Source organism: Ascaphus truei, chromosome 7 (genome assembly GCF_040206685.1).
Source record: "Ascaphus truei isolate aAscTru1 chromosome 7, aAscTru1.hap1, whole genome shotgun sequence".
Classification (NCBI taxonomy): Eukaryota; Metazoa; Chordata; class Amphibia; order Anura; family Ascaphidae; genus Ascaphus; species Ascaphus truei.
Window position 1 is genome coordinate 94031936 of NC_134489.1, and position 14819 is coordinate 94046754.

At 41.2% G+C, this 14819-nt stretch overlaps 1 protein-coding gene across 1 annotated transcript in view; it reads left to right on the forward strand.

Moving 5' to 3' along the window:
• LRP1B (LDL receptor related protein 1B) overlaps positions 1-14819 on the forward strand; it is a 1102312-nt gene that overhangs the window by 786647 nt on the left and 300846 nt on the right. The window contains exons 38-41 of the mRNA XM_075610066.1: positions 8032-8158; positions 8316-8467; positions 8761-8885; positions 10681-11052. Of these exons, the coding sequence (XP_075466181.1) occupies positions 8032-8158; positions 8316-8467; positions 8761-8885; positions 10681-11052 (776 nt within the window). The remainder of the gene's footprint in view (positions 1-8031; positions 8159-8315; positions 8468-8760; positions 8886-10680; positions 11053-14819) is intronic.

The following is a 14819-nucleotide window of genomic DNA, read 5'->3' on the forward strand; positions in this document are numbered from 1 at the left end:
GCAAATGAGCACACTGTGTCACCTTTTGTCTGAAATCCATGTTTACATGGAACCCTTATAAACTAATGCTCGTCGTTCACACAGCTTTTAAGCACAGCATGGGATTAGATGCAAATCCAGTGAACTAACTCACAAACAGCTGATTCAACCTTTTGGGTCTCATCAGTGTGAGGCTGGTTGTACTGCCTCTGCAATTTTCAAGCTGGGTGGGTTAAGTAAACAAAGTCTTTTTTTGCAGTTCATTTGAAGTCACAATATAAAAAAAAAATATATATATATATATACTGCGTTAGTTTCTGCTTAAAATGACTAAATATGGTGTAACCTGCGAGTGAACACGAGAAACTAAACTCCTGTAAAAATCTTTGTCCCACAATAGGCCCCCATTTTTTCAAACTTTTGAAATGGGTATATTATTTAATTGCGACAGATTGTAACGCTTTGTTTATCCTCCCATTATGATTGTGCATGTTCATTATTTGCAGTATTTTGATTTTAATGACGGGGATGATGTAGAACTACATACAACTATAATTACATTATTTAATCCTCCTCTGGTACAGCTGCATGGTCCTCGGGGGGCTAAGTGCAGATCTCAGGCTCCCCCTCTCTTGCTGGCCGAACCTCCTTTGACATTGGTGATCACATCATCAATGGACATGGGGCCAGCGAAAAGAGATGGAGTCTCCTGCACATGGAGCAGTGCGGAAGAGGTTCTGATCTGGCGTTAACTGCCTGCAGTTCTTACAGCTGAGCCAGAAGAGGTAGTTAAATTGCCCACTCCCCACTTCACTATCCCCTTCCAATGTCACCCACTTCCCCCTCATATCACCTAAACCCTCTACCATGTCATCTACTATCCCCTCATTTCACCCACGCTGCCTCGTGTTACCCATATTCCCCCAAGCCCCTCACTCTCTCCTCTCCTAATTTACTCCCCCTAATCACTAAACCCCCCAAGTCTTTCTCTTCAAGCCTGTCACAGGAAACCAGGCATTTACACCTTTTTACCAGGATCATATATTGAGCAAAACAGGTAAATGAAATAAATTGTACATTTATTCACAGGAAAAGGCAGACACACAATGTTACACAAACTACATAAGAAAAGACACACTTACTGGGAGTCTGGGGGTGAAACCTACACTTTCCTAGGTACAGGGGCTTCTAAATCCAAAGCTTACCCTGACAGGGACCTAGCCTGATATGTCCTGGAACTGAAATCAACCTGCAATTCCAGATGCCACCACTCCCCTCTCCCCAGGCGACTTGAATTTACTTGCTGGACTGGGTGCTTAGAATCTACACATCTGATTGGCTCAAGGGATTATAATACTTCTGAGTTTCATTCACAAAACCCTGCAGCCAATACGGGCGTGGGAGTTTCCAAACCAGCCAATCAGAGCAATACTGGTCTTGTGAAGCTGGGCAAGTGGGGGTGCTGAATCTGCCAAGGGCATGTGCAAAGTTACCACTTCAGCCACTTGTTATTCAGAAGTCACACGCTGGGTTGGGCTCCTCCAAGTCTGGTGGGGCAAATGGAAATTCTGATAACTTCTATTCATCCCAGGACATGGGTACTTGAGCTCTTCCCTCCTGCCCAAATGGTCTTGACACCTCAGACATCCTCTGTGGCTTTCATCTCCAATGTCCTGTCAGACGTACTGGCACCAAGTTGGTAGCCCCAGTGGACTGTTAGAACATTGGTTCTGAAAGTCCCAGCCCATTTACTGTGCACAAAGCATATATGTACTTAACACACTTTGTTAATAAAATATACACGTATTCCCTCGCCTGCTGTCTCTGTAAGTTCACTATCAAACGTCTTAGATTGTAAGCTCTTCGGGGCAGGGATTTCCTTTCCTATTGTCTGATTTTGCTGCACTTATTGTATTATTATAATTCCCTGTACTTTATTCTTTGTGAAGCGCTGAGTACACTTTTGGCGCTATATAAATGCAGACATACATACATACACTTTAAAAACCTGTCATTCTGGTATGGGAAATAGAATAAAAAGCTGCACTTTATTTTTCACTAGCTATATTCCCCACACACTATTGCATAGACTTAGTATGAATTCTAAGAATTCCCTCACAACCTTATATGTATGGTTGGAGCACCTCAGATCCCCTATACTGGTTCTGGGTGACCTGGGCTTTTACTGGTTATCCCCATTAACCTAGGGACCCCTTCACTGTTTCAGGGACACCTCACATCCCTATGCCCCTTTTACCTTTCTGGTCTGTGCTGAAGCAGGGAAGCCATAGCAAGGGAGGGATTGCCGGGACAAGCAGGGGAGGTATTTCCGGGACAATGTGCCAAAATGTATCAAGGAATTACTCATGATTCCTTGGTAAATTTTTGGGGTATCCAAAAACAGCTACCTAGTCACATTCTGACAACACTTTATACGCAACCCTCCCCCCCCCCTTGAAACTAATACCACAACAATCTCTGCTTGCTGGCACTTCTGGAAAGGTAAAAACACATCAATTACTTTATTACTGCACATTACAGGTTATGCATTTAGAGACCCTGGGCTCAAGAGCTGACACTCTGGAACCCCAACACATGGATCAGAGGTAACCAAACGGGCTTAAACCTTTATTGTGAGCCTGGTTACCCCCTCACCGTCACATCCCCGATGTCACTGTCTTCCCCCCCATGTCACTCTCTTTCACACTATGTTACTCTATCCCCCATGACACTCTATATTCCCCATGTTTCTCTCTACCTCCATGGGATTCTCTTTCCCTACAAGTCCCCAACTTCAATGTCACTCACTACAAGTCCCCACCCCGTTATGTTACTCACTCACTCTCCCTCCCCCTCAAATCTGATGATACATATAGAAGGGTCAAAAAAGCAGAGACACATCAAGTGGTGCAGTACTGTAAATGTGTCTTTACCAGCTCAATGTTTCAGCTTCCTAATGGAGCCTTTTAATTGGGAACGATATTTGCAGATCATATATATATACAGGCATACCCCGGTTTAAGGACACTCACTTTAAGTACACTCGCGAGTAAGTACATCTCGCTCAATAGGCAAACGGCAGTTCACGCATGCGCCGGACAGCACTTCCTGAACAGCAATACCAGCTCCCTACCTGTACCCAACCTGTGCGCAAGCAGGGAGACTATAGAGCCTGTTACACATGCGTTATTTACATCAGTTATGCACGTATATGACGATTGCAGTACAGAACATGCATCGATAAGTGGGAAAAAGGTAGTGCTTCACTTTAAGTACATTTTCGCTTTACATACATGCTCCGGTCCCATTGCGTACGTTAATGCGGGGTATGCCTGTATATATATATATATATATATATATATATATATATATATATATATATACACAAACAAACAGATACCGCATGCACACCCATAATAACTTGGTATGAAAAGGACTGCTATTAAATTCCTCTATAATAAGAGATGCCAATCGGTGCTCAGGGACAGAGCATAATAGTCACACAAACAAAGAAAAAAGGCGTCTCATAGGGAGCACACAATTTCCAATTGGATATTGTGAGTGCTCTCTATGGGACTTCTTTTTTTCTTTGTTTGCATGGATATTTATATATATATATATATATATATATATATATATATATATATATATATATATATATATATATATATATGTAGAGGTTGAGCATCAAAGTTCGAATTTTAAAAAAAAGTGTTTCTTTAAGAATTTCTTACAAATCCAAAGCATTAGGAAGATTTGTTAGAACATAAACCCCCCAATGCTCACCCTTCTTATAAATATCAAGTAGTAAAACTTTCAAAGGCGCATTTCATTTTAGCAACTTATAATATATTACATTGCAGTAAAGGGAAAAGCCCGTACCTACAGTATGTACAGTATGTACAGTAGAGCTACAGTATGTACAGTATGTACAGTATGTACAGTATGTACAGTAGAGCTACAGTACACCTTCCCCAGTGTTTTTTAAGTTTATTTCACATCTTAAGATACATTTAACTGATTCGGAAATTTGTCTCAAGAGCCCATCTGTGAAATAGCAGAAGACGAATGTACCAAAGATGAGATCACACACACTGCTTTTGTTATGTGGCACCTATGCCAGAGGTTTTTTAACTCCAGTCCTCAGGACCAAGTCCAGCTGGGATTATCGCGGAACTCGTGCAGGGGCTTTTGCAGGGGCCTCTTACCATGTCTGCCATGACATCTCTTCTGACACAGTGCCATGACATCACAGCACCATGACATCACAGCGCCTGCAGTAGGAGATCCCCAGGTGGACTGGAATGGGACTTTTGGCCGCGGTCATTAGGCCGTGACCAATACGGTACCGGCATTCCTCCGCCAAGACACTTTGCCGCAGGGCAGCTCGCCGCTGGACATTTCACTGTGATGACTGCTCCTGCACTCGACTAACCGCTGTCCGCCACGTGCCCGACCCAACTAACCATGCCAGGTCTGCCGCTCCTACAACTGCATGTTTAAATGTCCAGTGTGGGACCGCTACACTTGCCTAGACAGGCCGCCCCGACGTGCCATCTTTAAATGTCGAAGCGGGTGGTCGGGCGCGGCAGACCTGGCTTGTTGGGCATTTGACGAGCGGCTTTGGGGTGCAGGAGCGGACATCGCAGTGAAATGTCCCAGCTGGGAAGTGTTCCGGAGGCGTAACACCGGCGGCATTGTGGTCGCGGGCAAACGGACATGGTCAGCGATAGTTCCAGAGGCCACGCGCTCTCCCCCTGCAATCAGCATCATTGCTGTGGTGAGCGTAGGGCCTATGTAACCGTGGGGCTTGATGTGATGGCACCTTGGGAACTGCCGTCAGCCTGGCCCTGCTCAAGACTGTCCAACAGGTCAGGTTTTAAGGATATCCCTGCTTCAGCACAGGTGGCTCAATCAGTGGTTCCCTGCTTCAACTGAACCAATGATTGAGCCACCTGTGCTGAAGCAGGGATATTCTGAAAACCTGACCTGTTGGAGGATCTTGAGGTCTGGAGTTGAGAAACCCCTGACGTAGGCCTATAAGGTTCAATAAATTAAAAGCAAAGTGGAAATATAAAAGTTGCTGTGATGAGGACTGAGGTACAGATGAAGCAGACATTATTGCTGCACGAAGACATAAACAACGCTCCAGCGGTAGAAGCAGCCAGTAAATAAACCCAATAGCAGATATTTTGAAGATAACCCTAAAAACTATTTTACATCAATAAGTCTTCAAACTAGAAAACTTCTGGTTGAGTTCCCAATTAAATATGCAATCACCAAGGAAATGTGAAAGTCATGTTAAATATCGAGTGATATTAACCCTTTAATGACTTAACAAATGTACCGTGCAATCGCTGACAATTGGAGAGGATTTTTCGGGGCTGTTTTCCTGCTTCTCTGAGATGCTTCCCCTTTCTTCATTTCCTTCACTTTTCAATTTCCTCTGAGGAATTATTTCTGATTATGCTACCCAGCTGCCTTTTATGCAAATGAACCATATCTTATCTTGCTAACATCATCTAAGACTCTGTGCTGCACCTTGTGTTGATATCAAGTTACCCGTCCTCGCAAGGAATATTAACAGGACATTGATTTGTAAAATTAATGAAATCTTTACATTTGGCACAGAATATTATTTATGATAAACACGTTTAACCTTTCTGCGCTAGTGGTAAGCAGTGATGTTTATGTAATATGACTGCGTTTTACTTCAACTGACAATTAGCTGTCAGACTAATGTTGCAATAAAGCAATTCTGCTATTCTTAACTATTCAAATCCAAGATTGCAGCTGGGTACGGCAGGCTCAGAGGAAATATACTGGATGTTCTAGATGGTTTTATAAAGACATCCTTTTGTATAAAAAGGATTCATTTTTTTTGTCTTTTTAATCCCTAAAAATATTTTTATTCATTGGACTTCATTTGATCTTTAAACTTAACACCACATATGATGCACATACAGCTCAACCGCCTTATAACGCTGTGCTTGGGGTCCAAAGAATCACATCGCGTTATAAGCGGATCGCGTTAGAAATAATGTACAATTGTATGCATTGTACAATAAAGTATTTAAGATACCAATAATCGTGATGTAAAGTATTCCTATATATACGAAAATTGGGAGCCACCCTTGCATCGCGTTATAAGCAGATTTGCGTTGTAACAGATCGCGTTATAACGGGGTTGAGCTGTATATGTTATTATAATAATGGACGCCGAAATCCAGTATGAAACTGGGACGTCATACTGAGTGATGAATGATTTGCAAATGCTTCGGGCTGAATTGTATCTCCCACGTGAGCGCTATAGTCATTGTTTTTTATCACCTCTGTTCTTGGCTGGACGGGGAAAGACGTGAATTGGACTAACAAGTATCGGTGGAAGAAAAAGTAACGCCTAATGGGGTGGGTGTCAAGGTGTTATGGTGATGACCAGGCAGTGTCCTAACTCTGTTATTTTAATAATTTAGTAAGACGACATCTATCGGGAAAGGTAACTTTTACACTCAAGTAGAAATCTATTACGTTCTTACGACTAATTTCATTACAGTGATTTTAAGTTCAGACATGTCACATCAAGACACAAAAATACGGAACAATTACAGTATGCACACCAACAGCTTTCTGGGTCAAGTCAATGAAATAAGGGGCAATCCTGTATATACGGGATGTCTGGCGACCCTAACGCCACGTGTTCTCTAACGTCATTATGAGTCACTTAAAAACATACTCAAGTAATTTTTAATTCGGTTTGTAATAGAGAAAAACATGAAACATATTAATCTTGAAAAGTAGATATGCCATAAAATCCTTATTTTAAGGTAAGCCCAGTAAATGTTTCAAAATCAAGCAGTTTGTAAATGGGCAAGCTTATCGAAAAGTCCATACAGGCCAAAGCAGTAAAGGTAATTATTTTACACACAGCACGTTTTATGAGCATAAAAGGATGAATAAGTTTTGCTAAAGAATGAAAGAGTTTTCTCAGGGGCAGGAGGGGTATTAAAATTAAAGGCATTATGATCCTAAAAGTTGTGTTATTCAGTAATTGCAATATATTGTGTAGAGATGTGTGTATATCTTTAAATTGGCTTTGGGAACATTTTCAAGCTTTTTGTAGCATTTTTGCAAAAGTTCACCGTGCTCGAAATTTCTCCAATTTAGCTTGGCTATGCACTTCTTTAACCCAGGCTGTGCCAAAAAGCTGTGTAATGCGGCAGGCATAAGCTTATAGGGGTCCATGTTAAATTGGATTTGAAGCAAACAGTAGCAATGTGTGTGGTCACTTGCATGTCTTTTCCCAGAATCCCTGGCTGCAGTGCAAGCACTGTATGCTAGGACATAATGGTGAAAAACAGGGTAGCAGACCTGTCTTGAGACATGTTAATGTGATCACAAGTGATATTTTTATTTGCTCAATTTAACCAGAATTTCAACAATTTCTATGCTTCCACTGCAGCCAGGGATTCTGGGTAATGTCATGCAAATGAACACACAGCTTGACACTTTTTGCTTCTTATCCATTTTAACATGGATAACATGGATAACAATATACTGTACCTGCCGTATAGCTCAGCTTTGTACGCACAGCCTGAGTTAAAGACGTGCATAACCAGTAAAACCTACTTACAGACAGCTGTACTGACCTTTTGGGTCTCTTCAGTGGGAGGCTGGTTAATATGAAACTGGTCGTGGCTATAACCAGATGCTTCTTTAAACCAAGCTGTGTTGAAAAATCAGTGTAATACAGCAGGCATAAGTTATAGGAGTTCATGTTAAAACGGAGAAGAAGCACAAAGTTACACACAGTGAGTGCTCATTTGCATGTCATTACTCAGAATCCTTGGCTGCAGTTGGAGCATTGCAGGAGATAATGGGGAAAGGCAGGGTTGCAGACCTGTCTGAGACATTTGAATGTGTTCACAACTGATATTTTTATTTGCTGAACAATTTCAATTGAGCAAAAATGTCAGTAAATGGCAGTATATAACGGGACATCTCTAATAATGAGTATCATTTTATTTATTGATTGATTGTGTTTGTATATATTAGGTACCTCTTCTGGACAGAGTGGGGTCAGACTCCTTGCATCAGCAGAGCACGTTTAGATGGCTCGGAAAAAGTGGTGTTAGTGAACACAGGCATCGCATGGCCTAATGGAATCTCAGTCGACTACGAGGTCTGTTTTTGCATCTTCTACTACATACATAGAAAGCATTAGATAGTATATTGTGTTACAGCAACATGCTTTTTCTCTTTAGCTTTCCATTATTTTCTTAATAAACTACTCCTGCAAAAAAGATCTTGCTGAAGTTTACTTTGAAATTGATCTTTAGGAAAATAAATTGTACTGGTGTGATGCACGTACAGACAAGATAGAACGGATCGACCTTGAGAGTGGACGGAATCTGGAGATTGTGCTGTCAGGGAGCAATGTGGATATGTTTTCAGTTGTAGTCTTCGGGGCTTACATCTACTGGTCTGACAGGTAATTTATTTTTCCATAAGTATTTGAGTCTCAAAATGTTATTTCAGCACCAGCTGCTTCACCCTTGTAGGATTAGCCATTCCTTAGCAAGGTCACAATAAGGCTCTCACAAAGCCATGTAATTTCCACAGAAAAGGCACTTTCGGTATTCAAAGCTAAGCCATATCAATGTCACGGACACAAGTAGGTTTCTATGCCTTCTGTTAGGCCAGCTGTCTGTTGCATTTTTAATGAATTGTTTAGTCTTATTAATATAAGTATTGTTGATCAGTGATCTTCAACTCTTTTGGCAGAGCGCATTCCAACGGCTCTATCAGAAGGGGCCATAAAAATGATGCCACAGATGCTGTAACCATGAGAACGGGTCTTGGAATAAATCTAAAGGATGTCAAAGTCTTTAACAGAGCCAGAGAGAAAGGTTGGATGTTTTTAATGATGTTGTATCGACTATATGGGATAATATTACAGAAGTCTATAGTAAATGTTACTATCAGGGCTGATGAGAGGGGGGGGGCAGTACAAATTACGAGGGCCTGGCCGTCCAGAAGGGGCCCAGGGCCCAACTATATATAGATTTGTCACGCTCTCGGGCCTATCGGGCACTGAGCTGTGGTGGCCACCTCTTGCTACCGCCGTCCTTCTCCTTCTGAACCGCAGCGTCAAATGACAGCGCGGATGTCACCAACGTGACGTCACATGGCGTCTCGTTGCCATGACAATGTGGCGTTTCAGCACCAAGCGATGTCACGTTACCTTGGCAACACAATGCCGTGCAACATCATGTTGGTGACGTCTGCGGCAGCATTTGACGCTGCGGTTCAGGAGAAGGAGGGCGGGAGCAAAGGAGCGGCCGCCATAGCTTTCTATTGGCCTAGGATTTGGCAGCCATGTTGTTCCCCTAGAAGGATATTTAAACTTGGTAAATTCACTGGTAAGTATATGGAAACCAAGAGTTCCCAGAGATGAAAATAGCAAAGTCTGGTTCTGGGTACTCCGTTGTTACAATCCTGTAAAGAAAATAGAGGGTTAAAATAAAATAAAAGTATATGGGTGTGGGGGGGATTGGAGCTTCAATTTATATTGAGTTAACTCACTGCTGTTGCTTATGACAGGGCTAGGTTCAGTAAGCTACATTAGCCTATTTGTGACTTTAACCATTAATCATAATGTAGAATTCATTTAAGCAAATAAAGTAACATTAACCAGGACTTACCTCTCGTAAAAAAACATGGCGTTATTTGTAATGGTTGTTTTCTAAGTGACACATTGTATAAATGAGCTCATTACAGCCTAAATTATATTCATCCCATATTCATTAAACTCTGTTAAGGTTAACGCAGACAAATAACTCTATCCATACACTGAAATAGAGAGGGGGGGTGGGGGTGATGGAGGAAAGGGAGAGAAGGAGAGAGAAGCCCTTTACTTATATACCAACAAATAGATTAACCTACTTTACACTCTATGTGTATAATATATCCAAATGATGTAATGCTCACTCTGGTGTTACCTGCCATTGAACTGATCAAGGTGTGATATCCTGCATAAGCGCTTACTGAATCTTCCCTTCTCACTCTCTCTGTTCTCCTCCAAAAGCCCTATTTCAGGGTTGGGATGGGAGTAAAGACAACACATAAATAAATTCCCATTATTTGAAAATTATGCAGCGTTACCCTGAAACAACCCTACGCTAATGATATCAATTGTGCCCCATTGTTTTTGCATATAATTACCTTGTGAATAAGGCATTAATACAGAGGAAATATAGGTTGTTCCTCTTTTAGGTAATGTCCTTGCTTAGTGAATCTAGCCCTAAAACGGCTATTGAAACGTGCTCTTTCTTACCTTATTTTATAGGTAAGATTTTATGTGGTTGAGATTATTTTAAATTAAAGCAAAATAAATATACCTGCTAATCACAGAAAACATTGTAAAGTTTCAACAAAGAGGTGGTATTACTTTAAGTGATAAAATCAAATGGATATAAATGGTCAAAATGTTCCTTTGAATGATTAATCTTGAGTGTTGTTTTTAACCTAGAAAAACATGCCGTTTAGCAGCAAATGTTCCTTTATGGTTCATTACTACATTAATCAATATAATATAAACAGTTTAGCTAAATAATCCTTGGGTGACTTAATAAAGATCTAGCGTGAACTAAGTCAATGAACTGCGACAGTTACAAAATGCCAGAATACCTTTTTTCTCTGCAGGTACCAACATTTGTGCCAAAAACAACGGGGGTTGTCAACAACTCTGCTTGTACCGTGGCAATATGCAAAGGACATGTGCTTGTGCACATGGATATCCTGCAAAGGATGGAGTTACTTGTCTAAAACATGATGGCTACTTGCTATATTCAGGAAGGACAATATTGAAAAGTATCCATCTTTCAGATGAGACAAATCTAAATTCACCAATACAGCCATATGAAAATCCTGAGTATTTCAAAAATGTTATAGCTTTGGCGTTTGATTATAACTCCAATGAAAAAAGCACCAGCCGCATCTTCTACAGTGATGCCCACTTTGGAAATATCCAATTAATTAAAGATGACTGGACAGGAAGAAGAATAATTATTGAAAGTAAGTGTACCTTTATATTTATGAATGTACAGTATATCATAATCTGGTAAAAAGCTAGAGTCCTTTAATAATGTATGCCATGCATAATATGTTAATGTATATATTTGTCTGCTTCTGTCCTTTCTAAGGAATACAGTACTGTACATCAGCAGTGCGCAAACGGGGGGCACACCCCCCCAGGGGGGCGGGAGTTTTGTCTGGGGGGGCGTGGGCCGTTGCAGAGGCCCCGGGCTCTTCCCCCAGGAATTTAATTGAATGCCAGGGTATCGCGCGAGGTCTCTGCAACAAGCAAATTGACCTTGTTTCAGACACGTCTCCATGGCAACCCGGCATCATTTTATGCCGTGGGGTCATGTGACGTCACCAGCGTCAAATGACGCCGCGGGTCACGTGACGTCACGCGACCCCTGAGCATCATTTGATGCATGTGGAAGGTAGGAGAGGGGGCGCGAGACCGGGGGAGGCCTGGCAGCTTCAAAAGTTTGTGCTCCCCTGCAGTACATTGCATCACAGTTTAAATATTTTAGTAACATGTTAGAAATGGTAGAACGATTGATATTTGTATGCATTGTTAATAGTGTAGGTGTAGCTTTCCAGTGTTTACAATGTTATTTATAATTCCATGATTGGAACCAGCACAGCCTGTAAATACTGTCCCGGCCAGCCTTAAACTAATGCGGCTGCCTCCGCAGTTTAAAAACAGCTGCGGGCGGCTCGCGGGTATCTTCGGCCGTTTTCGGCCGGTTTTCCCGCGCCTCGGGCGCTTTCAGTAATAAGCGCCATTAGCGCTTATCTATTGAAGCGGCCGCCGCCGCGTGGGAAACTCCATTTTAAATGGAGAAAAGCCCCGCGGTTAGCCCGCTATACACCGGGCAAGCTTTAGAATAAAGCTGGCCGGGACAGTAGCCATAGAGCACTGGTATATCGATGGTAATCTTATGCTGTTTGATACATTTTGTCTGGTATCTGTTTATGCAGAAACTTAACATCAGTATCAGCAATTGTACTAATGCAGGGGTGGCCAACTCCAGTCCTCAGGGATATCCTTAATACCTGACCTTTTGATAACCCTTGAGGACTGGAGTTGGCTAATATAGTACTGATGCTTCAAAAAGTGATGCAGTTTCATCAACTGTGCAACTTACAACATAAAACAATCATAGAGAACAAGGAGCCCCTTTTTGTGACTTTATATACAGTAGATGGCAGATGTTCTATTGAATCCCATTAAAAAAAAGAATTTGTGACTTAATATTCAAGAGGTCTGGGACATCTTTCTACCTGTAACTAAGAAGGTAGAAAATGAGACATGGACGTTGCAGTGGTAAAAAAAAAAAAAAACACATTAAGATGGCGATCTACACACCATCATATTTCCTTCCTGAATGATCATTAGCTGACTGTTTGTGTTGCTCATGATATTGTAGATCTTAAAAGGAAGGAAATATGCATTTCAAATTTTTTTTTAAATGCACTAGATTTGCAATGCATATTCCCATTTGTTACATTCTGAATACAGAAGCAGTTCTAACCATGATTGTAAATAATCTTATGCATTCCACTATATCAGTGTTTCCCAACCAGGGTTCCACCCTGAGAGGTTCAAAAAGGGGATGTGGGAATATCTCTCTGAGCAGGGAGAAAGGAGGCAGTAACTAGTGGGCTAGGAAGCTTTCTCCACCCTGATTGGCTGCTGCTGGATAATGCAGCCAATTAGGAGGAGGTGCCAGGAGCATTGGAGGTGTGGCCCAGCAGAGAGGGTTGTGTGTGTGTGTGTGTGTGTGTGTGTGTGTGTGTGTGTGTGTGTGTGTGTGTGTGTGTGTGTGTGTGTGTGTGTACGCACGCATGCATTTGTTCTGTCCTGTTGTGTGTTTGTCTGTGTGTTTGATTTTATCTGTTGTATGTGTTAGTATTTGTTCTGTACGTTTGTATGCATGTGTATTTGTTCTGTCCTGTTGTGGGTGTGTGTGTGTGTTTGTTCTGTCCTGTTGTGTATGTGTGTGTGTTTATATTTGTTCTGTCCTGAAGTGTGTGTTTGTTCTGTCCTGTTGAATGTGTGTATTTGTTCTGTCCTGTTGTGTGTGTGTGTGTGTGTGTGTGTGTGTGTATATGTGTTCTGCCTTGGTGTGTGTGTGTGTGTGTCTTCTGTGACTGTCTGTCTGCCTTCTCTTTCTCCTCTGACTGTCTGCCATCGTCACTTTATACAGTAAATTAAACTGCAGATAAGTATTCTAGGTCAGGGGTGCGCAAACTGGGGGGTGCAAGATTATCTAGGGGGCGGGGGGTTTACAGAGGGCCCACGCACTTCACAAAGGCACTTAAATTAAATGCCGGAGAAGCGGCGAAGGCCTCTGTACACTTCACTTACCTTGGTTCAGACGGCTTCTGGAGACGCGTCGCCATGGCAACACATGACGGCCAGAACGCCGGAACCAAGGTAATGGGGGGGTCACATAGAGAGGGGGACAGCCGGCAGGAGGGCGCAGGAGAAAAAGATTGCGCTCCCCTGTTCTAGGTAACGACAATCACTGATTATAGTACTTTTAAGCATCACATACATTATAACTATGAAGGTCTCCCTAAGCCTTGTTTCTCCCACATTGGATCTGTACAGCAAATACTGTCTGAACGAAGCACAGAGTCAGAACCCCCCAATCACTGACAGTTGCTTTATTCATCCTTCTGACTTCCCAGTTTGATTTTGCTTATTGATTCTGCATTGTGAATCTGGTGGTGGGTGTAAATCAGACACAAACAAGTTCCTATTATGCTACTTAAATGATTTTATATGGGAATTATGTGTATACATGAATATATATATATATATATATATATATATATATATATATATATATGTATGTATATATATATATATATAAAACGGAAATAGCCGTGTTAGTCCAGTTAGTTTAGCTTTCAAAAGTTTTCCTCTCGTCCTCAGGTCAAGCAATAATGATATACAAAGGTTTCTGTGACTTAGACTAACTGGACTAATACGGCTATTTCCGTTATATATATATACACATGTATATATATACATATATATATATATATATTCATATATTTACTGTATATACACATGCCCACAAACGTTATTCTTTTTTTCTCTTTGAGAACTGTAATGCGAATGAGTGACAGAAAAAGATGCTGCCAATGTTTCATCCTAATTGTGGCTGTATGAATGCCTTAGAAATATAATTGTATAGCACTTTAGACTTAAAGTGCATGTGCAAAAAAAAATGTATTAACATAAAAAAGAGCAAATATGCATGTTTAAAGCAACAGCAAAAAAAGAATAACAGTATAATTGTTTTCTTTCATCCTATTTACTGTTGAAGTGCTCTAATTGGAAGAATGTAATCATTTATTTGTTTATTCAGCAGAGATTGCCTTGATGTGTTATTTTTGTTTTCTTTGTTGATATGTATTTTTACAAGTTGCTTGATTATTTTATTCTATTGTGGTACCTTTGTCGCTGGGATTGACGCAGTAGTTTTTGTCACTTAAGATTAATGGAGTCCTATAAAAATAAATTGAAGGAAATTGGGTGCAGGCATAAAATAGAGTTAAACTTAGATCAACACAGAGCAGATCGCTCTTTGTGCTCTTCAGATGGATCCCCATTTAACAACAAAAGCACCGTTAACACCATTAACACTATAAGGCACTATACAAATTGTGTCAACTTTGTGGGAATAAAAGCAGGTGTTCTGAAGTACTGTTGCTTCAAATCCATTTATCATGCTTAGTCCATGTGCTGCCCAATA